The sequence below is a fragment of the Heliangelus exortis genome, chromosome 2 (genome assembly GCF_036169615.1).
Source record: "Heliangelus exortis chromosome 2, bHelExo1.hap1, whole genome shotgun sequence".
NCBI lineage: Eukaryota > Metazoa > Chordata > Aves > Apodiformes > Trochilidae > Heliangelus > Heliangelus exortis.
Window position 1 is genome coordinate 133,078,197 of NC_092423.1, and position 26,756 is coordinate 133,104,952.

Consider the following 26,756-nt stretch of genomic DNA (forward strand, 5'->3'; position numbering starts at 1 on the left):
GACACTTCATTTAGCTATTTACAGTATACTCTCTTTTGCAAATGATAGTATTTTGATGTTTCCTTTTCATATCCATCTTAGTAATTGCATACTGTGACAGGGAATTCTGGAGGTCTCTATTAAGCAGCATATATATCTCTGTTCTTAGTAATCCAAACACAGACTGACTGCATTGCTTGCTTTGAGAGCTAAAAATATTTACAATAGAAACTCAAGCACATCGTGCCTTTTTTCTCTACAGTTTTATTTTAAGGGTAAAGTAAGGTCTCTGAATTGGTTGCTGTGCCTCTCAACACTTTAAACTGCTTTCCTGCTCACTGAATTTTAATAATGTGCCTGGAAAAAAAATAGAATTAGGGTTCTAGACCTTTGTTTTAGACTGTTGTTCCACTGCAATGTCCTACCTCAGGAAGCATTATTTCAGTTAACAGAGATTAATTGAACCAGTTAAACCCAGGCTCTGGCAGAGCCCTGTCCCACAGCAGTGCAAGCTTTTAAAGCACAGACCCCTCTGGTCTCCTCTGCAAGAGTTCTCACTACTTCACAGAAGATGGCTTGAAAGACTGAGGCTGTGGCTTCTCTCCTTAATTCAGGATTGAGAGAGACAACAGGAGAGTGGGATGATGAGCAATTTTCTCCTAAAGAATGGGTGAACACACCAGTACTTGTTGGGAGATTCCCGTGGGCCAGGACAGCAACAGAAACTCAGGTTATGCAGTTTTATACAAGTAGCCACTGCCTGGCTAACCAGAAGACTCAATGGTCCAAACAGACTGGATTAAGCAGGATAATATCTAGCCTTTTTACCCCTCATATTAGATAATGCCTTGGAAGGTTCAGAAAATTCAGAGCCTGGTAAAACAACAAAGGAGTCTGAGAGAAAAACAGTTTCACAAACTTCCTGGCTCTTCAGGCAAACAGTATTAGAAATGTCCAGGACCACATGTTTTTTCTGTAAGATTCTAAGCCCAGATGCATAGTAAAGAAGCTGATACTGTTTTTACTCAATAAGCATTCAAATATAAAGATTCAGTAGCATCTGAATGTTTGGAATCTAATCCAAATTGAACTTGAACTCTGACCTTGTCACAAGACCTGACTTTCACACACATTAAGTTCTGGTTACCCTCTGAGTATTAAGGGAGGGTAACATCCTGCATCTGAAACAAAAGCATAAAGATTAATTTTATTCCTTTAGAAAGAAAAAAACCAAAAAAAACCAAAACTGACCAAACCTAGTAACTATCCACATTACTCCAACCCTAACAACCTTGCCACTTCTGTTCTGTGTTTTTTTTCATTTTAGCTTATGTAAATTACACAAACCACATTCCAGTGCTAAAAAGCAGCAATCCTCATAGCTATTATGAAAAGATACAAGCTAGACATGCCAAAGAATCTGTTTATTTATGAATTAATATCTAGTTTGTTTTAACTGAAATCAGTTGCCAAACTCCAGCTGATTTAAGGGAAGTAGAATTATGATCATTGTGGAATTCCAATGTAAGCACATACTATACACACATCTGCATATATCCCTATGTGAAAATAACCTCGGGGTCATCAAAAATAACAGACATGTCTTGCTTTCTAGGGAAAATCTGGAGCAAGAGTTGAAATAAAATTTCTGGAGCCATTGCAAGATACTACGAATCCTGTTTTTCCACACATCAGTGTCTCCAAAAAAAACCATCCAGAAACTTGCAGACACCCTTCCAGCTAACATGTTCAACAATGCTCCCAAACTGTTTCCCTTAAGGCAATTCCAATTGTTCCTGTAAGAATCTTTCATGAAAGGAGTTCAAACACAAAACTGCAATGGAAGCCTGCTTTCCAGGCAGGATTTGTCACCTTCACTTCCAGGATACCATGTGGCCCGACAAAAAGACACTTCTAGACTTCTAGTCCTGAATGGAATGAGCCCATGAATGGATCTGCAAGGACATGTGACCCAGAAAGTTCTGGAACTGCCAGCTGCAAAGGTCCAGATTCCCAGGTCCTCCAAGGTTAGCAAGCTCTTGGCTCAGTTTCAGCCTGGACAGACATGAAGCCAGGAGTTCTGGAGCTCCTGGGAGCCCTAGCATCCAAGTGCCAAGGTTTCTGGGTCAGTTTTGATTCCTAGGCACTCCACTTCCTCCGCACTCTGGGATCTGAGGGAATCCAAGACCTGCGGCTCACAGCCAGCTCATCATCCTGGCTGTTTCTGAGCCAGGACTGCATTTCCTTTCATAGATAACTACAAATAATAATTTCTGATCAAACTGAAATGTATTTTTTAAATTCTTGAAAATACCTGACTAGTAGAGAACTGAAAAGTTAACTTGCAATGAATGGCCAAAGCAACAAACATATTAATGAGGAAGGAAAACAGTGTCATAAAGAACAGAGACACTTGAATAAGTCATCTAATGTCAAGTTATAGTAAATAAAAATACAGGGAAGAAGGGAAGAAGGCAGCTGGGTGGTGAAGAGAAGGATGAAAACTGAAAGGTACTCTCTGGATCTGGAACTGAATAAACTTTTGGTGTCAGTTTTTCATAAAAATATTTATTTGCGGGTTAGGGAGGCAGATGGTTATTTAACATCAAGAAATAGAAGTTTTTGCCATCAAATGAAAATAATCTTCCAACACTTCAACCAAGGAAATTCACCTCCATCCAAATTCTATGCAATTTTTACATTAAATGCAATTTAAGAAATAAAAATCTTGTATAATTTGTCAGTTTGTCAGAGAGACTCCTACAAAAATAAAAAATAAAAAAATAAAAAGATTTTTGTCGTATTCTTTAGACACTCACTATTGGAGACAAAGCACTGAGATAGATGTTGCTTTGATCCTTTTTTCATGTTTCTTATTCTTAAGTGGGGGAACTATTTAGAAGAACAATGGTTAAAATAAATGTTAGTAGTATCCTTGGTTGTTAAATTAGTACAATTCTGAGAAAAATGGAGAAGTATAATATCAGCAATCAACAAAGAGACTATGTCCTTCTACCCATCATAGCTGTCATTTCTCCACATGGAAAAAGCAGTAAAAGTAATTCACACCATACACCCTATACCTGTAATATTTTAGCCAATTATGATAAAAATATTGATACCAGTACAACTTCAATGGCTTGTTAAGGTAATAACAAAACCATGAGTCATTGGGTTGAACTAAAAGGAAAGTAAAAAAGATTAGTAGAGATCTTAATTGGTCAATTTTCAGACCTACTTTAGTTAATACTGCTGATAATGAGTTTGACACCCACAAAAAATAATTTTAATGATTTTTACTGATACCTAAGCATTAGGACATAGTATAGATGGACAAAACACTACATTTAAGCATATAGAAGAAAGAAGTGGATGATGCTGAAATTAGAATATGAGAGGAGAAAGACCTTTATGTTTATGATAACGTATCTGCTAGGCATAGAATATGTAATCTTTATTATCTGAAGTTTTCTAGAGAAAGAAAAGTTTAGAGATGGCCTAATTGGTACAGTTCTAAGTATCTAGACTCAAATTGTATAAGCAAGAGCAGAAAAATACTGCTGTGATAAAGCATGGAGAACTAAACTGATAAAGAGTTAAAAGTGATTAGATCAGATTTTATTTACAAAAAAACCCAAACAAAACAAACCCACATTATTTTTTTCTATATATAATGATCTGCCCTTCCTATTTTTAAAATCTGGTTTCCTATTAATCTTCCTGTTGTTTGGGATATTCAGCAGAAATGTTGGAGCTTAGTGCATGTTCTTTACTGCTATGTAATTCTTGATATAAAAAATAGGAAATTCAATATTTACACCCCCCTGTTAATTCCACCAAATCTGAGAGACTGAGAATGGCATTTAATCACAGGAGAAAACTAGGCCAAACTTAAAACTACAATGATGTTACTGAGAGCTGTGTCTTAACCTCAAGACAATAAAGGTTAGGAGTAGTACGATGGATACATAAAAAATTGTCAGTGCTTACACTTATTATATGTCTCAGTTTTTACTATCATCAAGTAAAGAAACCCCATGTTTTCTAAAGGGATAGTTCAGCAACCGACACTGCCATATTTTTTCTGACAAATTTAGCATTATGCCAGCTTTCAACCAAATCAGCCTGTGCTGAAGAGAGATTCCTTTTCACATTTGTAATGCAGTTAGCTGATCTTATTTCTGAAAGCAATATAAATGGATTCCACGACAGTACATAATAAACAAAATGTGATAAAAGGATTCTTTCAAATGGTATATAGTGTCATTTAAAACTGCAGATGTTTTGTGTCTCATTCATTATCCTTCTGGTACAATACTCTTGAATTCCTAGATGGAACATAATCCCATTTGCATCTTGCAAGACAGTGTGCTCAACTAACACAATATGGGTATTTCAGGATCATAACTGGAAGGCAAGCAATATTATATATACCTGAAAGGTAATTTTCAGGTATATATACTTCTACTTCTTTATATATAAAGAAGTAGACAAATCATCTTTGGGTCATGTGTTGAAGTAAGGGGAAAATATAACATTTTCACTCTCTCCCTGGTAGGGTGAGCAATTGAAAGAAAAATTGGCCTCACCAGAAGTTAAAACACCTCTAGAAGAATGATGATTTGAATTAGCTTTTAAAATCTCCAATTCCAGTGGTGATTTTCATTCAAATTTTATTTAACACTCCAGTCTCACTTCTCATCATAGTCCCTTGTACCAGTTAACCTAAATATTTTTTGATCCTTTCATACAATAGAGATTTCTAGCTGTCTTTCTGGGTGTTGCCCAACAAATGAGGCTTACAGCTGGCTGTGAATCTCTTGGACAACAAAAGCAAAACATAAAAGTAGGAGAAAAATGAAGAAGCATGCATTAAAGTTAGTGACAATTTAAATGAAGAATAAGCTTGAAACCATATGTTCAAAATTATGCGTACATATGCAAAAGAAAACAATGCTTGTTCTCCTTGTAGTTACATTTTACTCTACACTGATGTACAGCCAACATAAGCAGATACAGAAGCAAGGCCAGTGGTTATTCCAGTAAGTATAACATGAAAGAGAGAATACTTGTGTCACTGAGAGAAATTAATCATAAAGTCAAATGAGCGTTAACATTCCATTGGCTTGATAACATAAAATAGGATATTAAAATACAGATAATCCTACAAATTAACATAAAAGCCTCTTTTTTCATTACAGGAATTTTTTGAGGTATAAGTAAAAAACCTGATCATTTTATTTGAAAACTACAATTTTTCAGACATAATAACATTGTTCCTTGGAATTTTATTTTTCCTTCTTCCTACGGAAAATTTAATGTATTTTCCACTTAACAGTGGAGTAGTGTCTTTACTACTGATGTTCCTTACACTTTTACCCAATTTCTTTGAGCATATGTATTTTAATATTTCATTCCACTACATACTATGTGACAGAGATAACAGTGGCTAACAAGCTAGCTCTTCCAAACTAGAAGACCTTTGAAAAATTGTAAGTCAAACAAAAGTATTCTATTCTAAATATTTATATGAACACAGATTTTCTAAGACCTACAGTAGAAAACATGTGGAGACATAGTAGGATTCAGCTAAAATTATATACGATATAGCAAATGTTTTAAATTTGGAAATATGTATATATTTGAGATATATAAAAACACGTTGCTTTCCTTTATTTTTCTGAAAATTCACACAATGTGTGTTTGGGAAAATACGTAGCGACATTAGATTCACTGATAGAACTCTATATATCCATATTGTTGTACTAATTTGTTCTGCAATTAATAACAGTTTGCCTGGGAACCAAGTAAAAAATATTTATCAGACAACACAAGAAGATTATTGAGGAATTTGGTCCCAAATTTTGTGTGGGAAACCACTTTGAAAAATATTCATATTTTGTAGCCAGTTTACAACAACTCATTTCTGCAATTATTCAACTGCCTTCTATAGAGCTATGCTACCACAATCTTGCTAGAAAATGGATCCATTTAATATATTCTACACAGACAATAAGTCCTATTCATGGCTTCAATTTTTGCTTTCAGATGATAAGTACTGGAAAGCAGCAACTTTTCACTCACTTCTGCAGCAGCTTGGTGCCCAGACATGTTCTTTGCCTGCTGCAGGTCTGGGACACGCCAGTGCATGTCTTGCTGCAAACAAAGCAAATATAAAAAAACCTCCCAAAAAATTAAGGAAACACCCTCATTTCCAGCCTGGAACCTGGATAACAACGTGGAAGTGTGTTGTCTTTGTTGACGTGGTGGTCACCAGAGTGCTCTAATACTATCTGATCTAGGGCTGCCCTTATTTCTTAACAGGTCTAATTTTTAACATATATTGACTCTGTAGCTCCTGAGAGATGAGCACTGCAGATTGTGCACCCTGACTATTAGTCATAATTGGAAATATAAACTATTTATGGATGTGCAATGACACTAAACACTCACCTGGTCCTGTTGAAGTCAAAGGCAGCTGTCACAGTCCCTGTAAAATTCAGATTTTACATTTTTCTCCTAATGCACTTCTATGTTCTAAGTTTACAGAAGCCTCTAAACTTTGAACAATGTATATTAAATGGAAAACAAATAATAATTCAAACCTACTGTTAAACTGTATGGTTTTCCTACTGGTGATTAAACAAATGTTTTCAATGTACATTCTTTATGTAAAATAATACAAGGTCTACACATATTTCACCAATCATTTGGATAAATTTCTAGCATGATTTGTACAAAGTGGCACATGTTTTACTTGTCATCACACTGGACCCCAGTGGAGTCTGATTTTGTTGATAATGAATAACCCATGACATTAGTAGGGCTTTTTCAGCAAATTTAAGGTTTTACTTGTAATTTTTAAAAATAGTGCTTTCTGGTGTTTCCAGAGATGGGAAGCAATGTGTCATAATATAACAATATTTTTTCAGTTCAGGAAAGGTCTTTACTTGCTAAAAAGGAGGAAATGGCCCTGGGTTCAATAGACAGAAGTAAGTGTCAAATAGTTTGGCTTTTCCATGGTGGTGCTGAGGATATTCTGTGGCATAGCATCACTTCCCCTTGCATGTCCTGTTGTGAGACTAAGACTGGTCTTTTATGGAAGCCAAGGAAAAAAAGAAAAAAAGAAAGTGAGTGAGAAAATGAAATAACTTGTATGTGTGAAGGAGCTCTGGCCAGCTTAGTTTTCATTCCAATAAGGAGAGCAAATCCATTGAAGCATGTATTGAGAATGAGGTTTTGATGCACACATGAACATCCAGATGCCTGGTTGATTTCAATCAATATCATTCCACTACTCTAGGCTTAGCAGTGTCAATGTCCAGCAGCTGTAAATGAAATTACCCTATCATTTACTGACACACAAAAAAATTAAATTCCTGGAGAGCAATGAGATGAGTAGCCTGAGAGAAAGCTGAATATTTACCTATCTGTGGTGTGGAAGAGTTTGAGAACTATCATATAAACACTGAAGCTTCCTTAAGTTCTGCTTTTATTGCTGGCTCTACTTAGATTCCCAAAAGTTTAAAGGTACATCAGCTACTCCTTTTGTACCTTGGATGGGAACAAAATTAGTGCTGTCACCAAGCCTTCTGATTACTATGAAGCTTTATTGAATGGTGTCTGTAAAATGTAATGAGATCTTTCATACAAAAGGTTAAAGAAGTACAAACAATTGTTGCCATTATTTAAAAAATTAATGCAAGACTATAAAGTATGGAGCCTCTGCCAAGATTAAAAGAGAGCTATAATAGATGTGTGCCCTGATTTTATGGCACGAACACCAATTCTTTCATATCAGAAATTAAGCCAAATAGCTCGAATTTCTGCCTTTGACATCACTGTAATTAGGATCTCTTTTAGATATTTTCTTTATATCCAAAATTGTAAGCAAACTTTTGCTCATAATCTGAAATATAATAATTATAACATTTTCTTCTCAAGTTTGCCCTAGTTTTGTAAGCTTTTTCCAAGCTAAAATGCTTGCAAGTGTTTACTGCAATTGCATTTCCCCAGTATTAACAGCAGGTGTATTACTGCTCAACTTCATGTTGTGTTCAATATACGTTATTCAGTTGTGATGAAATGTGAAGAAAAAATTGTCTGATCTATTTATCTGTGCTATGAAATAAAAATAAATCCTGAAAACCTTCATTACATGTTTCCAGTTAGTAATACTATAGAATAATTTCTGGATTTTAGAATTGGGCAAACTGTTTTCTTGCAAACACAAAAGAAACACTGAAGGAAGAAAGTAACAGTCAGGTGGTTTTTTGAAAATACATCTACAATAAACAATCATTTTGCAAAGATTATGAGAGAATCACAGACACCTGAATTTCCTCATTTATTAGCAAAGACAGCACAAGCAGAAAAATATGAACAGGTTTAAAATTCAATTAAACAGAGAGATTTGGAGATATGGAGACATTCAAATAGGTCTTACCATTGCAAAAATTTTATCTGTTCACCTTCACAGTAAAGATTTTTCTCATCATGTTGCAGTATAGAAACACAAAAGCAAAATATACATGGGCTCTGTGACTGGCATACAGTATGAAAAGGCATCATCATCATCATCGTCATCAATCATAAGATAGCTGAAGGGCAACAGGTAGCACTGTCAGGCAAGACCATGGCAAGACCAGGCAAGACCAGGACCCACCATGTTTAGAAAAAAAAAGAACCCCCAATTTTCAGATCATCTCTGCATCATCCAGTTATGCAGTTTAAGTATTTCACTCAAGAAAAGAGTGAAATATTACCATGTGGTCAGCATGGATCTACTCTTTTGTTTTGCAACATAATTGCTGTGAGAGCATTTTTTAATGCAGTTTTATGATTTTTTTTTTTCCTTTAGCAGGAACTATATTATCCAGCTAAAAATATTTTTCTTAATTAAGCCAAAAGCCAGAACACTGGAAGAAAGTTACAAATAGTTGTCTTTGAACTCAGATGGCTCTAGTGAAGTGGAGATAGTTTGCATGATCTTTTCTATATCAACAACATTCCACATGCATATGCTGTCTCTCTTTTTCAGGAAATAAAAAAAGGAACTGCAGAAGCAACTCTTCATAGATAGACAGGTCACCAATACAATGCATCCTTTTCTAACATCTCCACTCTGTATATACATGGATATTACACTTAGGTTTCTCCTTCCTATCCCAAGATAATACTGAACTTTGTACTTTCACTTGTTAGCCCTAAGGCAGTCACTTTTTAGTTGTGTGCTAATTTTCTCTTTATCAGCAGACAAAAAAAAAATTTCAAGAGACATTTCTCTCAGCTAATGGAAAACTCATTTTTTAAAAAAGAAAATTAATTTTACGTAATTAAAAATAAATAGATAGAAAAATAGATAGAAAATAGATAGAAAAATAGATAGAAAAGAGCAGATGATATTGTTTAACCAAGAATTCTAATCTTTTGGCTGAAAATGGCAACATTTTTGTTTGCAGATATGGCTGTCTGTCACCTGGCTACTTTTACCTGAGGTCTCAAGCCCTCAGATTGGAAAGTCTCTAACTGGACTATGTTTGCTGCATAGTAATGCTGTGACAGAAATAACTTGTGGAAATGTCCAAATAATATGCAGAAAATATCAACAAAAAAAGATTTTTCTATTTCAGAACATTTCATAAAAACGGAACAAAACCATTTCCTGACAGGCATCAGCAAAAGAGACATGAAAAACTCAAATATCCCCTGAAAATGCAGGAAGGAGAAAGTCTGAGACTAGGTTTAAATTAAAATAATCTCTCTAGTTAGTTTGAAGTGCTTCAGTTTCAACAGACATCTCAATTACTCTTTGGTGTCCTGATGTGTGGGAAAGAGGAATACTGAAAAAAATCCTATAGGTAAAGTTGCATTCATATTCTTTTTGACATTAAAAAAAATATTGAAAATATCTTTATAAAATTGTTCTCATGAGAGGTACATCTCACTTTCAGGCCAGGAGAAGGCCGTGCACATAATAAAAGATGTACACAAAATCCTGTCCTCAAATGAACAAAAAAATCTGGTTTGTCTGCTTCTCATAAAATGGGCTTGAGTCTGCTTCCAGCTGCAGCAGATTGACATTGGCATCACTCCACTGATACCATTGACATGATTTCTGACTTCCAGTGTTGTTCCAGGTCTTTCTAAAAGCAGTCTTTTTTGAATTATAAAAGCACCCCTGCGCGTGGTGTTAGCTGGTATCTTTCTAGGCGTGTTGAGGAAAGAACTGGCTGAGGACAGAGATCATACTATCAGCTCTGTTCTTGATGTGGTACCCCACAAATTTGTGCTGACACAATGCTGCGATTGTGGAGCATATTGTGAGGAAGCTCACCATCTGTTTTCTGCCTCTGCTTTTCTATAAATAACAGACTTCAGCCTCTGTGGGTGCCAGGCTAGCATTTTGCAACATTCCCCTCCAGCCTTTAAAATTCCTCATGACCATCTGGGAATTTCCTGTTCTGCCAAATAGGTTTGCTGGGACAGAGCTGAGGTCAGACTCTTACCGTGAAGAAATCTCTCTAAACCAGCACAAAGAAATTTTCAATTAGGTGAACCCAGAGAGACAGTGCCAAAAAACAGACCTGGAAATTCTGCCACCCTTAAAAGCACCAGGAGAAGAAGAGAGAGAAGGGTCAGCTTCATCTGGGTGGGCTTGGGGTTGGGAAATACCCTTTCCAGGACAGGAACTGATCTCATATTTGTGATGCTGACTCACTGTGAGCAACATTAGGCCAAGTTCCACAGGAATTCATTAGCATCACACACTGGGTGAGAGACAAGAAACTTTTCTTTTTTCAGTTTCTAATCCTCTTGAGGCTATTTAATGATAATAGTTTGAGTTTGTGGAACATGTTGAAAACCTCCTTTGGGTTCATGTTCCCATAGGAAATTACTGTTTTTTCTAGTCATACTTTTTGAATAGTATGCTAGAAACACCTGGAAAACGTGTGATAGCAATACCACACCAATTCTGATAGAAGTAAACTCAAATTAACGTCCACTGATAGAAAAAAATTCAAGCAATTGTGACTTAGGATGTGATGCTGACTCGAAATATAAAACTTGTATTCCATTCTGAGTAGTATTCTAAAATAATCTTTCTGCAGCTTGCTTGTAGCCTTTCAAAAGGATTTTACAAGGGATGCAGAGACAAGACAGCATTCAACCACATTGACATAACTAACACTGAGGTATTATCTTGAAACTTAAGAAGAAATAAAATGGGAAATTTGCCCCAGAACACATTTCCAGTTTCCCACCATAGAGAGTTATAGCCCAGAATAAAAAGCAAGGCTAATTTTAATGACAAAGGACCAAAGATGTTTGATCATAATTTCAAGAACTCCGCATGTTTTTCGCAGGAAAAAAATGAATGAAAATGTTGAAATTTTCTTTAAAAATGCACAAAAAGAAAATTAAGATCACATTTGATTCCTGTTTTACAAATCAAGAATTCATGTTTTATCTTCATGCCCGTAACAGTATAACAAAAGAATTTTCAGGCTTGCTCAATTATACTTCTAGGAAATACCCTACGGGTCAGTGTCCAAATTACTAGATGTTTCCAAGATGTGCAGGAGTGTTAAATCCTGGATCACAGAAATGTGTTTTGGTTTTGTTTTTTTTTTTCATTTCTAGGCTTTGTAATGCAGAGGGGTTTTGTGGGGAAGCATTAAGGTGGAAGGTAACAACTGCAACTGGTTTTGGCTTATTAGTTTAGCATTAAAAAAATACAAAAAGTAATCCTATCTTTAAAAACCTAAATTCCAGACAAATTCTTTTATATTTGTCTGTGTTTAATTTTATAACTTCTCCTAATGTTGGTATATTCATTGCAGTTTAAAAGTCAATATATAAATACAAACTGTAAAGACCCAAATATGTACATTAACTCACTGTACGCATAGCAATAATGAAACATTTTTATGTTTGTAAGACTTAGTGGTGGCCAGTACAACATATGCAATCATGATTATCATACATTGGAAAAAAAAAAGGGAAAAAAAAAAAAAAGGCCTTTTGGGTCATATGATTCTCCAGTGAACAGTGAACTGTACAAGGAATCATAATTCACCTTTTTTTGATACATTGAATTGTGGCATTGTTCTCTATAGGAAATCTTCTATAGGAAGCCTCTGGACTTCCCATTCTCAGCCACTTATTCAAAAGTACAAAATAGAGTAACAGAGCAATTCCAGCTCACTTCTACTTCTCTTGAAGTCTACTGAGAAGTCTGTAGATGCCTGTCATAGCACTCTCCAATGGTGAAATGAAAATAACTTATTTTACAGGAGTAAAGCTTGTAATGTGCCAGATGTTTCCTGGAAAGCTCTAAGTACCATCAGGGTCAAGTCCTTAGACCTTGCATAATCTAAAGCTGGTAAGTTTGGACAAATGCCCTCTAATATTTCTGTCCTCTAGCTCATCACACACTCTTTATGGTGCTTACATGATGCTAGCAAATTGTTTCTTCACTTAATGGTCAAGTATACACAGCAAATGCAACCATTATTGTTCTTGATTGTTCTTGACAGATTGTTCTTGACAGGTGCCAAGTGAGTTCCTGGTAAGTAAGTGATGTTTTGGTGACCACCTGCACTGCCACAAGCACCACTCTGGTTCCACTCAACATTTCAGCTGAAGGACAACTTCATTTCAGATATTTTAATAGCCAGCAAAATTTTGAGATTTCAGTTTCCTCATGAAACATGCTACTGAGCATCATCTTTGTCTTGCTCCTTATTCTTCTTAAATTAAAGAAAATAATATCTTTAACTCTTTTTTTAAACAATGAAAACAGTGTAATTTAAAATAAAATCTTCCTCAACTATGGTAAGGTTTTCTTCAACAGACTGTAATATTACTGAAATACATAATACTGTGGTCTTTGCATGGCCACACAGTCAGTAAACACTTTGTGGCATTTTACTATTGTGTGCTGTTTAGTGATGTGTTTGTATTTTGGGCAGCACACACATTTATGGATTACAACAGCAACATTCACCCTTCCTGTCATATTTTAGTGAAAATCCAGAAACATCACCCCCACCTCCCAGTTTATTTTTAACCTTTCCAGTCTTTCTTCAGGTCCCTTACACTTTCTCTGAGATTACCTGAGGCAATAGTCCACAATTACAACCTTATCTTCAGTTTTCTTAGGAGTTACTTGTCCCATAAACATAAATATTGTGGGGAATTAAAAAAAAAAAAAAAAAAGGCTCTGAAAAAATCTACATATATTCTTCTTATTATGATTGCATTTACAGTTTACCCAGCCCACAAACTCATCATAAATATTTCACATTGTTTAGCCTTACATTGTGTCCTTAGGGCAGTGCATGTAAGCATACAATGAGGAACAAGCATTTTGCCAGTTAGGTGAAATGCAGAAACTCTACTAATACCTTGCATTTCAGGAAGTCAAGAGAGTGTGAAACAAAGCCAGCTTCTTCAGCAAAACTCAGCTAATGAGGCTTTGAAATAATTCATTCAACAGGATACTTCTCAGCTGCAGACAGGATCATGCATTGTATCTTCATACAGGGACTGGCACAGTGGCTCATCAAGCAGATCAAAAAATTAATCTTTTACCAATGATTATTGAATTCATTCTGCTGCAATCATCCTTCACCTTTAATGATAGCTTGGCAAATTTCCTGCTTTTTGTGCCCCTGCATGAAAAGATGACAAGAAGTCATCTTGCTTATTCTTCAGTGCATAAAACTCTGGTATTGAAACAAGTACAAATAATTTTCTAACAACTGATATGAAGGCAGAGGCCACAGCAGTTGAGTTGTATGATGCCATGGAGGTAAACAATGTGGGAGGAATATACAAAAGATTATTTATTGCATCAGCCAGAATTCTTGGAAAAGCCAAGAGATCAAAATGAATCATTCAAAAAAAATGTGAAGAGAAACAACCTTAATCATCACCTCTGTAGTTAACAGGCTAAAGTGATAAAGAATTGTACAGCTCATATCTTCTTTGCACAAAAATAGTAACACAGAAAAACTTTCTAGCAGAGCATTGATGGCCTTTCCCATTAACAGGGGAGAAGTGACGCAGGGCAGGATAGATAGGTGGCCCTTGACCATTTATCTCTACTATGGTAAGTCACACAGAGAGTGAAGTATGAAGTTTTAACCAAGGAACAAAGGGGAATAGTTCATTCAGGAGGAGAGTAAGTCATCTCTTTGAGCAACTTTCCCTCTAAGAAGATCCTCAAAATTCCAGGCACAGCAACAGAGGCGTCAGCGGTTGGGAGCTGCCTGTTGCACTGATGAGGCCTAGGAGGCCACAGGAATTCCATGATGAATTGAGACTGTAGAGGGTAAATATTTAACTATGACCCTAATAAATACATTTAATACTTCAATGATAAGTGATTCTAAATCCTCTTTTTATCAACTTTTGTCTACATATCAATCCCCGGTTTTCAAAAGCTATTAATAGTCTTTGTTTAGTTCTTTGGTGTTTGTGGAAACCAGAGAGCCAGACTGTATACAAAGTGTTTCTGTGAGATTTCAGAAATATCGAGTAATTTCTACATGGTTTTTCATAAGAAATGTTAGGTTTTTAGGAGAACTAGTGATCTGATAGCAATAGTGAGATATTTACCTGAAGAACCTTTCCTTCATATGGCACAAACACATGACTCAGAAGTCAAAAGGAAAAGGCATGTAAGTGACCCTAGTATTCACTTTCACTGTTACCCACATTCTGAGCTGATGAGAGAGTTTTAAAAACATATTTATTTAGTACAGCTCTCTTTTCAGCAAAAGGCTTCTGCATGACAACTAAAACTCCCAGAGGATAGGTACTGCTAAAGGTATTCAAAGCTGAACATACAACAGTGAAAGCAGCGTATTTAAATAGGTTGTTTAATTCAAATTGAAAATTCATTCAATAAATGCTTAGGAAAAACATAAAAATTCAAAATAATAATTTAATAAAAGCTACATTATTTTTTCTCTAAATCTCCACTATGCAAGACCATATTTGGAGACAAGAGATTCAGAAAGAAAAATAAACTTTTATAAGCATAAGCTGACAATTTAAAACATTCATAAATAATATGCTCCAAAGTGCAGGCAAGTCTACCATAACCATGAAGATAAATGCAAAAGCATCTCTAGAGATTATGCTTGGACTGCTCCTTTGATTTCTGAGGGGTTTTAAAATGCATTCTGTGTATTTAGATTACACTAAAGGTCAAATATTAAAATACATCTCAAAATACTAAATTTACACATCAAGAATCAGGTTTTTTTCATCTACAGTCAGGAAGTACGAACCCCCCTTTGAAAGCTGGAGAGCCTTTGATAATGATTTGAAGTTTGTTGTAACCATAAAAAAACTGTAAAAAAATGGCAGGAGCACTCAAATGACACCAGTAGTTTTTCTCTTTGAAATCATGTAAGTTGCCCTTGCAGGCTTAGGCTGGTGTGGATCATGGATGAGGAAACTAAAGTCTGGCCAGTGGAACAGTTATGCCTAAGAGAAGTTTCATAACACAGATATTATCTTTCAAGAAAATCCTCTTGCACGTAGACAGCCTTTAAAGGAAGTTTAGATGTGAAAGGAGGCAGGATCAGTCTACAAATTACATTTCAGCCTGCTGCAGAAATAGTTTCTAGATTCAGAATTGATTAGCACCAATCTGACCAACTGTGCTCTGGTGTGAAAGAAGCTATGCTGTCAAAACCAGACAAGTTACCTTCTAAGGTCATCTGCTGATTCTCCTTCCAATTTTCTCCCACAAAATGCTTTATTATTGCCTTAATTTCCTGGCAGGGATGCTCAGAATTTATCCTGTCTCTAGGGTAATCTCTCAGGCCTATTTTCCTACTTGGTACACAAGCAGGAGACAGAATAACAGACAGAATAACAGGACCCAAATCCTCAGGCAGAACGAAGTTAGAAGGCAGCTCTGCTAACTGAACAAGTGGAATTTTCTTGTTCCCATACATTCCTATTGCAGAAGGAACTCCTAGTGCATTATTTGCAACCAGACAAATAGACAAAGCATGACAAATGGCATGAATTTACTCCAACAAATAAAAATTCCCAGCAGACGTGCTGAAAATTTATAACTATATAGCTATGCCAAGTCCTATTAAAGAAGCAGATGCCATGCATGCACAAAGCACAATCAGGTTTGTCTTGAAACATAGGTAAGGACAGAAATACATATGGGATGGGGAGTCAAATATTATTTCCAGAATATATGAAAATTCATATACATTCTGGAAAGGACAAAAGCAAAGGCACACTTATAATTTATTGTCATCATGTTATGGGGACTCATTCACATAAAATTAATGCATGTACAATACACAGGGTTTCCTCTTGCTTCCAACTCTTCTATTTTTTCAGGCCAACAGTTCAATTGCAAGAGAATGACAGATCAGCAGGAGGCAAGTAGGTATAAAACACAAAAATGTATTTAAAACACAATACTTAGAAACAGATTTCCATGTACCTTAACACAGGAAACTACAAAAGTCTAAATGGATATGTGTGTATATGCACATAGGTATATGCTTTCAGTCATGCACTGGCATGAGGGAAAGGAATTCTGCAGACTGTTTACAGAATTTTGATCAGTCACTCTTTACTCATGGATCTTCAGCCCAGATTTTCCAAGTGCCAGATCCTATCTGCACTTTCAGCTTATTCCTCTTTCTCTTTTAAGATGGGAATATTAGCACATATCATATGATTGTCCAGGTACAACCCTACAACAGACTTTTAAAGTACCTTTGCTAAAGACACACCGATTCTACCATAAAACTAGCATATTTTTCTCATTATTACCATTTTTTTATCGGATTCCTTTTTTTTTTAATTTGTGCTCCTAGAAGCTTGGCAAGGGAGTATAAGAATTTTTTTCAATCATGTAACTATGGCCTAGAAACCTGATTTTCAATATGACTTCCTCTGAGGGATTATAGAATAATCTTAATCCTTTTTTTTTACTTGGTTTTTTTATTTTATTTCTGAAATAAAAACATTTTTAGAAATATAGAATAGTTCAACTTCAGCATCTTTCCATCTGGCCATGTTTGACCATCTGGCCAAACATCCATATGTTTGTTGAGTGTAGTCCCACTGTTAGGTCTTCTTTAGACAGAACCACACAATCATTCTGGTTGGAAAGGACCTTTGAGATGATCAAATCCAATCATAACCCAACTCAACCAACAATAACTACCAATAACTACCTAGAACTACCAAGTCCAGTGCTTAAACCATGTTCATCAGCAAGAAAGTTGCACTAGTTTGACTTGCATCAGTTTTAAACAGGGATAATTAAAAAGTCCTGGATAGACTTCTAATACCAGCTTAGGAGTGACCTATGCTGTTTTAGACAACCTGATTGCTAAGGAAATGGAAAATGAAGCTTGATTTTTGTGCAGGAACATTAGTGAGAAAGTAGCTCAAATGTGCAACTATTTATGGCATTTCTAAGTTACCCTTCCATGTGAATATTCATCAGCCTGGTGTTTTATAACACAGCCTAAAATATGCACATGTGGTTACATAAGAATAACTTTGTGTTAAAGTACAGTTTGTTTCATAAGAAAAAGAACCCTTCCTTTGAAATATGACACTTTCAATTTCCTTTTCCTGATCACACTTCAACCCTCTAACAAAAGAGGAAGTGCTCATGATACTGAGAAGAGTTTTACACCAGAGCTGTTTGTTCAAGACACCTGGGCTGCTGGTGCTGAAGATGAGGTAATTTTGATAATGACAGATTTATTAAAACGTGCTGGTAACAATAGATCTGAAAAACTAGTCCTCACTGGTCTTCCTAAGAATCTGTACCAGACTAAGATACAGTCCTATTCATCTTAGATTGGAGCATCCTATTCATCATACAGGTTGGAGCAGCATCTCCTTAATGGGTTTTAAGCACAATGAAAGGATGAGGACCATTCTCTCTGTTAGCAGGGTATGTATTTACTCAACTGCAACCTGCAAAATGTTCTTACCATTATAGAATCATATCTGAATGCCATCCAGAGGGACCTTGACAGGCTGGGGAGGTGGGCCCATGCCAGCCTCATGAAGTTCAACAAGACCAAGTGCAAGGTCCTGCACCCGGGTCCAGGCAATATCAAGCACTGATACAGGCTGGGCAGTGACTGGTTGAGAGCAGCCCTGAGAAAAAGGACTTGGGGATGTTGGTGGATGAGAAGCTCAACAAGAGCTGTCAGCCCAGAAAGCGAAATGTATCCTGGGCTGCATCAAGAGAAGTGTGGCCAGCAGGTCAAGGGAGGTGATTGTCCCCCTCTACTCTGCTCTTGTGAGATCTCTACTGCATCCCTTTCTGGAGCCCCTTTTACAGGAGGGACATGGACATTCTGGAACATGTCCAGAGAAGGCCCATTCAGATGATCAGAGGGCTGGAGAACTTCTCCTATGCAGACCGAGAGAGTTGGGGTTATTCAGTCGGGAAAGAAGAAGGCTCTGAGGAGAGTTTATTGCAGCCTTCCAGTACCTGAAGGGGGCCTAAAAGAAAGCTGGTGACTGGATTTTTTAGGATGTCAGGTAGTGATAGGACTGGGGGGAATGGATTCAAATTAGAGGAGGGTAGATTTAGATTATAAATTAGGAAGAGTTCTTCACCATGAGGGACAGGTTGCCCAGAGAGGTGGTGGAAGCCCCATTCCTGGAAGTTTTTAAGTCCAGGCTGGACAGGGCTCTGAGCAACCTGATCTAGTGGGAGGTGTCCCTGCCCATGGCAGGGGGGTTGGAACCAGATGAGCATAAAGATCTCTTCCAACGCTGAATATTACATGATTCTACATTTATTACCTTTATCTGCTTAGTTTTTCACTCCTTTTAAAACTAGTTTCCTTCCAAAGATTTTTAAAATTTCACATTTTTCTGTAAACATTGAAAGTATTATTATCATATGTAAACTGTTATTAGCACAAACTAACTTCTGCTAGGAAGACTGTAAAAGCAACAAAAAATGTATTAAGCTTCCCAACAGCCTTGTGAAATTGAGTAGTCCTACATCTGTGTTAGAAGACAGAAACAGGAATACTTAAACTTTATGATTTCCTTGCAGTCACAAGGGAAGTCTATGCTACAGCTTAAAAAGTAAAGCTTAAATCCATTTCAGTTAACTGACACATTTACATCAGGAAGCAGGATGCACAGGATTTCCCTGGAGTCAAGGAAGAGAAGCACAACTTCCACAGGACCGTTCAGATGTGTGGCTCTTGCTCTGGGCTTGCTACTGTGTCCTGAACCAGCACTGAGAAATTCCCCAGAGTAAAGAAAAACCCAGCTTGGATATCTCTGGGCTGTGTCCAGAAGTCTGGGTGGAATGATGCAGACCTAAAATACTCAGTTTTATACTTTTCCCACATTGGCTGATTATTTTCTTCTAAGGCACCCAGCACTGTGAAGTAAAGTTTGTTTCCAAACCACAGAAGAGAATGGGAACGACAAGTTCTCAGCATCCTCATAATGACACACCATTTACTTTATATCAGTTTCATTTACAAATGTTCTCATTGCTCCAAATGAGATCTCCCACTGGGCATGTTGGTTGGACAGTTCTGATGACTAATAAATGTAATATTTTATTGTTACCAAAAAGATCCTAATTACAGCTGTCATCACTGAAAGTAAACACATTCAGGTTCTACTGCACATTGTGATAAAGCCTTCTGCCCAAGCATGGGAAATATTTTTTCAATTTCCTACAAAATATAGCAATATGTGAGAATGCCCTTCAGTCTACTTCTTTGATTCTCTTGCTTTTTTTAAAAAATTGCCAAATAGGTTATCCCCCAACAATGTAAAGTTTTCAGGCATTTCCATGTTTGAAATCTTGCTTCTTTCTTGTGGATACCTCAAAATATCTCAAGGATTTCAGCAATACATCACAGAGTCATAGAATGATCTGTTTGAAGGGACCTTAAAATGAAGCCATAGCATTGGCGAAGAATTTTTTTAGAGACAAAGAAGCAATTTTGGTTTTACAATTTTGGTTTTTGAATCTTCTTAGAATCAGTTTGTTTCTGTGAACGTATTATTACTCCTTAAATCTGGCTTTTATATATACTTATACACTGAGTATTACAAACTATGTAAGTAACCCCACTAATTTGATTTGCACCATTTGTTTCACAGCTTGTGTGTGGAAGCTGCACTTCAAATGTCACTAGGATGAAGCTCTGCTTTGGATATGAGAATTCATTGACTTCAAAAGAAATTGAGCCTAGATAAGAAATCCAGGTTCAAGATCGTTGCCGAAAAACAGGTTAGAGGCCAGTTTTAATTGAAAGTTTCTCAATGTTTCCTTTTATTCCTCCCCCCCCTTAAAAAAATTAAAGATTTACTGAAAAGTCATTCCTTTCACATCGCTGTTAGCACTGCTTATACAAACCAAATGGCAGGTTCCAAATCTAATGGTTTTATTTGTTAAAATTAACAGGTCATCATGGATCTTCTTGTTGCATTTCACATCCAAATAGTATGTAGACTTTAGGGTCACAAGTTGCTTTACAAAATGCATATATATATATATATACACCTATAAATAAAATGAAATTTTTACTAATTCTTGTAATATTTAAATTAGGGAAAATTGGTTTCTTAATGTGACAGAATTTTCCACACCATCTTTATATTGGCCACCTCCGTATTTATTAATACAGATTTGCCTCATGGAACATTGTGACAGCTCCTTAGCTCTGTCCTCTTCAGGGCAGGCTCTGTCACACTTTCACACAGCTTCACAGGAAGAGTGACATGTAAGGAATTTTTCCACCTTCAGCAAACCCACAAAAAAAAAAATTAAGCCAAAATCCAGCCACACATAAGCATATTCTAACTATTTAATTGCAGTGCCAGACCTTGCTGGTAGGCAGAAGAGAGGGGCAGACTTCCCACAGAAACCCTGCACACAGTGAGTGTACATCAGTCTTTTTCAAGGCCACTTTCTTCTATACAATGACTGGTGGCCTCAAAACTTAGATTCCTGACATGTTTAAAACACAAGTGAGCTCCTGAGATATTACTGCTGCATAATAAGGAAATCACCCAAGACCACAGAGAATGACATAGCCAAATAATTTAGCAAAGCCAAGGTAAGAGTCAACTTTAAAGTAGACCATCAAATGACTACTGATGCCACAGAAAAATTTCTCATAAGTTCTTTCTTTAATGACTGAATGCAGCTCATCATTCTATACTAATTCTCTAATAGCTTGTGGCAGCACTGGCACTTTAAAGGGAAAGGAAAGTGAATTGAAGCTGGTTTATTTGTCTTAAGTGTAGTGCCATGTAAGTTTAAGCCATCAATATTTGAAGAGGAAAGGAAAAAAAAAAATCTGTGTTTGGATAGTGTTTGACCAGAATAATGGTAGTTCACTTTCAACTTGGACTTGTATGTCTCAGTTAATGGCTTATAGGACACTATTATTAAGCATTTATTTTTTAAAAAAAATTATGGCATTCTGTGAGGAAAAAAAAAAAGAAAAAAAGAAAAAGAAAGATTGGATCGTCTCGAACTCATTTATTACTTCAATAACAGTTGTTACTGCTATTTAGCCTGAAGGATAAGTATTTGAAACACTCATCCCTATAGCTATCCTGAATGCATACTTAGTAAGTTCAGCAAGTTAACATAAAGTTAGACAAGCAAGACATGATGATAACATTTCATGTAACTCCTCTTTGGCAATACTTAAACACTGCAATTAAATACCAAACAGTGTCACGTGTGCCAGTCAGTTACTGCAAGAAGGAAAATGTGATGAACTGTTTGTTTTGAACTATTAGTATAAACATATTGCAGAAATGAAACCCAAGCTTAAACAACAGGGAAAGTTAGCCGGTGTTAAAATAAACAGTTCTAGGAAAATCTCTAAAAATGTTTACCAAGTCATCTTCTTCTGAGTAGTTTCTGTGCAGTGTTTTGCCATCTCCCTGATTTGCCAACCAATTCTACTTACACTGATTACAGATATGCAAATGTTAATGGACAAGGCTGGGATTTAATTGCCTGTAATTTGCTCCACAAGCCAGTGGATTTTTATTTTCAACCAAACTTGGAGGTCAAAAGAAATACTTTTGGTTTTAAGCATTAAAAAATAAAATTGCCTTTTTAAAAACAAAACAAACCACACTTGTTTTGCTTCTAGAAATCTGCTAATTTAGATACCAAGAGAAACCTTTTTTATTCAAATTCTACAGAATTAAGCAAACCATGATTCTTACAAACTTTCTTAATAATTTCTCTTTCAGTACTGCAGGCTAGTATTCGTGCTGAGAAAATTATTCACCCTGCCAAACATTGCCTATATACAATTTTACTTACAGTTCCATATATTACCTGAAGTAATAAACATACTTCCTTTTTATAAGTCAGAATATCTCAAATTCTGAAACACTGTTTCTTTCATTTCTTACTAAAACTATTCACCTTCAGTCACAGACTTACAACCATTAATTATTCTTCACTTTGCTCACAGCAGGTGCACTGTAAAATGCCTCTTAGTGTAGCAGCAGTTATACCTGATTTTAAAAATCCAGGGAGAAAAATCAATTCAGAGTCTAAAAAATGAAGCTCAAGGTATCTGCATAGCATATTCATTACACTTAAGTGTTATGCTTGTTTTGAAAGGAAATGAGATATGGCTGAGGTGCTTTGTAATGGCAACAGCAACAAAGCAAATTCAGTATTCAGAGATGCTATAATGGAGCTGCATCAGCCTCATTTGTTCAGAGTGAGCCATACTCCCTCACACAGGGGAACGGGTCCTTTCATTCCAAGCTGACACATGGGGGATACGTGCACAATCCCAGTTTTATGTAAACCCCTGAGAGCAGTGGGCTGGGGGATGGGAAGGAGACGATGGGAAGGGGGTGGTTCTGCCCATAGCCAGCTTTACAATCACTGCAGAAGAAAGCAGCCCTCACATATAAACCCCTTTCATTGGGCTTTCTACCTGCTTAATCACTTCCCTCCAAAGTGTGAGAGGGCTAACCCTAACTCAAACATTCACCCTCCAGAGACTCATATTTCTTCTCTTTCAGTTCACAGTGAAATAGTGATCTTAGTTCAGTCTCTAGTGGACAAACACAGAATAAGTAAAGTCTTCTAAGCATGATTCAGCAGGCAATTTCCTCTAGTAAAATCATGTGGCAAAAAACATAGATAAAACTTTCCTCTTTTTAGTTCTTACCTCAGCCTCCCAAGGTACAGTTAAATAATTTCTTAAGAAATGCTTTCCTCTACAAAAGACATCCCTGCATCTCTGCATTTCCAGCCTTATATTCCCCAAAGCAGACCAACATATTAAAAAATGACAAAAGTAGTCTGAAAAATAAATATTCGGTTATATTTTTTTTAAAATCACGTGTACCAGACAGAGTCTTTCTCTCTTGATAAAGACAGATTTGCAAACAACACAATTAATTTACCAAGAGACCACAAAATCCTCTAAATATTTTAGTAGGGTATAGGGATGGGGACAGCTGCATACAAATGTTAACACATTTTTGACCTGTATACTGTCTGAATGAAATAAAACTTGTAAATGAGAGAGGTAGTGTAGTAACTATGCTAATGCAAAGTTTTAGCCCACCAAGTAGATTCATCACTAGATTTTTGTTGATGCCCATTCTAAGTATGAACTTGTGTTACAGCTAAATCATATATCTCTTAATTGGCTACATACAACAGTTTTCTTGTGCCATCTTATATGACAAGTTGCACCACTCAATTGCTCAGTTTTCTAAGTTTTGCCAGGTAAAAATTCCAGTGCAAGAATGGGAAAGTTACACATAATTATATACAGATACTATTTGTTTATTTGTTTTTACTGATCAGCTATCTCAAGGCATTTTCAATACCAAGGCATGGACAAGATGCTGCAAGGTACATCATTTTGCACAAGTGAGTAACCCTGTTAAGGTGAATGGGACTGCTCATATGAGGGAAATTATTCACATATTTAAGTCTTTTCAGGACCAAACTTTAGCTCATGCATAAAATACTGAAAAGTTCATTAGAAGTTTAGAGTTATTGAACAAATTCTTAAAAACAATTACATCTGCTAAGTTACTGCAACACCTTCAAACCCATTTTTTCCTTTCTATGAAAGAATGCACATATATACACACAAATTAAAACAGGCTGTTTCAAGTCAGTGTAATCTACACAGTTAAAAAGTTTTACTGCATGTCTTAGGAGTGTGAATGCCTGTATAATTTTTTCTTTCTTTCCAGTAATTAGCTGAGTGGAATAGTGCTACAGGATCTACTTATGGAGGAACAATGGCATTCTTAACCCAGTGCCTTTAAACACCAGTTTGTTAAAACGTTCCCTTTTGCTGTCAGAGTAGCAGGTATCCTCTGTGGCATCTGATCTGAAGCTGTTAACTGCAAGTAGAGTTTATAGAAATACTCAGAAAGTTTTGTCATTAAGCTCTCTGGGGGATTTTTGTGTTCTCTGGCTCAGAAACATCCACAGTCTCTGGAGATAAAGCTTTAAAAAGTTGCATCTTTCAGTAACATGAAGAAAATTCCTCTCCCAAGAGCAATGTCACTAAGGGTGCACTCTGGCTGAAACATTTCTCCTCTACACAGTCACAAACCGGATCAGTCCTTATGACACCAGTTCTCACAGAAACTAATGAAAACTTTGAACAGCATAAGCATCACCCCAAAAAATTCATTTAGTGAGAAATAAAAAAGAGAAACACTTACTTTTTGCAGCCACTGGGTGTAATTTTCCATCACATGTTCCAGATGTTGCAGCTTCTGGGAAGAGAAATCCTGTTCCACGTGAGGAGCATCTCTCTGAAGAGCATTTGTGTTGTACTGATCTGTCGTGCTCTCACGACAGTTCCCGTCTTGTTCTGGCAGAATGAAAGTGTAGGTGCACTGCCCGTGCTGAATCCGGTTGAATCTTCTCCCGCTGGCTTCCGGACCCCGGCGCTGGTTGCTACAGCCTATATGAGCAAGAATTGCTGCCAGGAAAGCAAAGGAAAGGAACACTGACATGTTGTTATTACTTTCCTTTCCTACTGCAAGAAAAACTTTTTCTTCCTCTTTCTTTCAATATGTTCTCAATTTCCCTTAAAGTCTTTGGAAAAAGGACTGGAGAAGCTCACTTTAGTATTTAAGATTGGATAAACTGTTATTGCTTTAATTTCACTATGAGGACAGCTTCCTTAGTTAAAATAGGGAATATTTATTGCATAGTAGTTAAGATTTATTGTTTCCTCTCGCTTACAGTCCAGCATGTAGCCTGCTTTAGTCAGCTGCATATGCATATCCCAGTCTCTTTCCCCTACACTATCTGCTGCAGAACTGCTATTTTCTCTCAGACTTCAGTGAGTTTTATTAAGGTTGCACTTTCAAGCCAAGCTGGAAGCAGGCAGCCTTTCACAAGATGACTTGACAGGAATGCGTGTATGAGTGCGCCCCTATGCTGAGGATGGCTGATGGCTCAGTACAGAGGGATCATCTTACAAACTGGCTGGATGCATGACCTCAATCATGCATGGCTTTCCAGCCCCTGTTGCACACAACTGCTAAGGGCTTTTGACAAATTCACAGAAGTTTAATAAGGAAGGCAGTCCACCTTAATACACTTCATATGTTCACACTGACCTATTAAAATGTAGATAAAGTGTAGAAGTTTGTTGTAATCCCTCAGTAAATATACAAAGCACTGAAATTAAAAATGCTTTCAGTTCTGTGCTGCTCAGTACCTATTAAAGAACTCTAAGTCAGGCGAATGACACTTGCAGGAAAAAAGTTACATTTAACCCTCACGTGCTTTAGCTACTTTTCTAAGAAAACTGTGTTTCTTTAGCAGTGTTTGCAGAGACATGATTAACGGCATTTAATGAACTTAAGGCTGCCAAATAGTAATGGCAAAAGGCACTTCAGAGGGATACTAATTGTCTTTTTTTGGCATAAGAACTAAGCTAACTAATTATATGACAGTGAGGAGGGTGGATGAAATACTGCAGATTGTTTCCTGTACTACTTCATAGTTATCACATGTAAAACACTTCTTCCAATTTGCATGTTTTTATGGGCTACACAGGAATCCCTCATTATATGTAGATAATTTCTTTGGGGCAATTTCCTCAGAAAAAAAAATGTGGTAACTACTACTCAAGAATCTATCTTATACGTAAATAATGTCTTTGAAATTTGCTAGAGGCAAATAAAAAATGCACAGATTAGAAAAAGTATTGGACTATTTCTGAAATTCAGAGGAAAGTGGATCCAAGTTATAGTATTTGTTGTTATTACATAAATATCGGCCAGCATCCATGCAGACCACTTTTCACATTTCTTCCTGTGAAATTAAGTAATCTTCTGAATAGCAATAGTGCACCACTGTAAAAACCACCATTTTTGAAAAAAGCTACAGTTTCATCTAGAACTGCCTGGACTATTTAACCAGGCATCTGACCTGCTCCTAAAGAAACTATTCCTGCTCAAAACTGGGGGCACAGGCTTTTCATCTTGCATATGGAAAGAAACCACTGCATTTGAACCAATAAGAAATATCCCCTACAATAATATAGAGGAATAAAAAAGTCTTATTTTGATTTAAAATATCTGTGTGTCCAATATTGAGAGAGGAAAAAAAGAAAGAATACAAATTGAAGACCAAAATATTGATGCTATTGTTGCTTTCAGCAAAATCAGAATCACCTTGGAGCCCACCCTTTTTTTTTTTTAATTTTTTTTTTTCCTCAGAAAACCATCTAATA

General features: G+C 36.4%; 1 protein-coding gene across 2 annotated transcripts in view; it reads right to left on the reverse strand.

The window, feature by feature from the left end:
- Positions 1–25,323, reverse strand: part of ANGPT1 (angiopoietin 1) — a 156,945-nt gene extending 131,622 nt beyond the window's left edge. Inside the window, exon 1 of one of the 2 annotated variants that reach the window (XM_071738202.1) lies at positions 24,727–25,323. In XM_071738202.1, coding sequence (XP_071594303.1) covers positions 24,727–25,023 — 297 coding nt within the window. In that variant the 5' untranslated portion in view covers positions 25,024–25,323. The remainder of the gene's footprint in view (positions 1–24,726) is intronic. The other variant, XM_071738203.1, reaches the window with a different exon arrangement.
- Between the last annotated feature and the right edge of the window lie 1,433 nt (positions 25,324–26,756).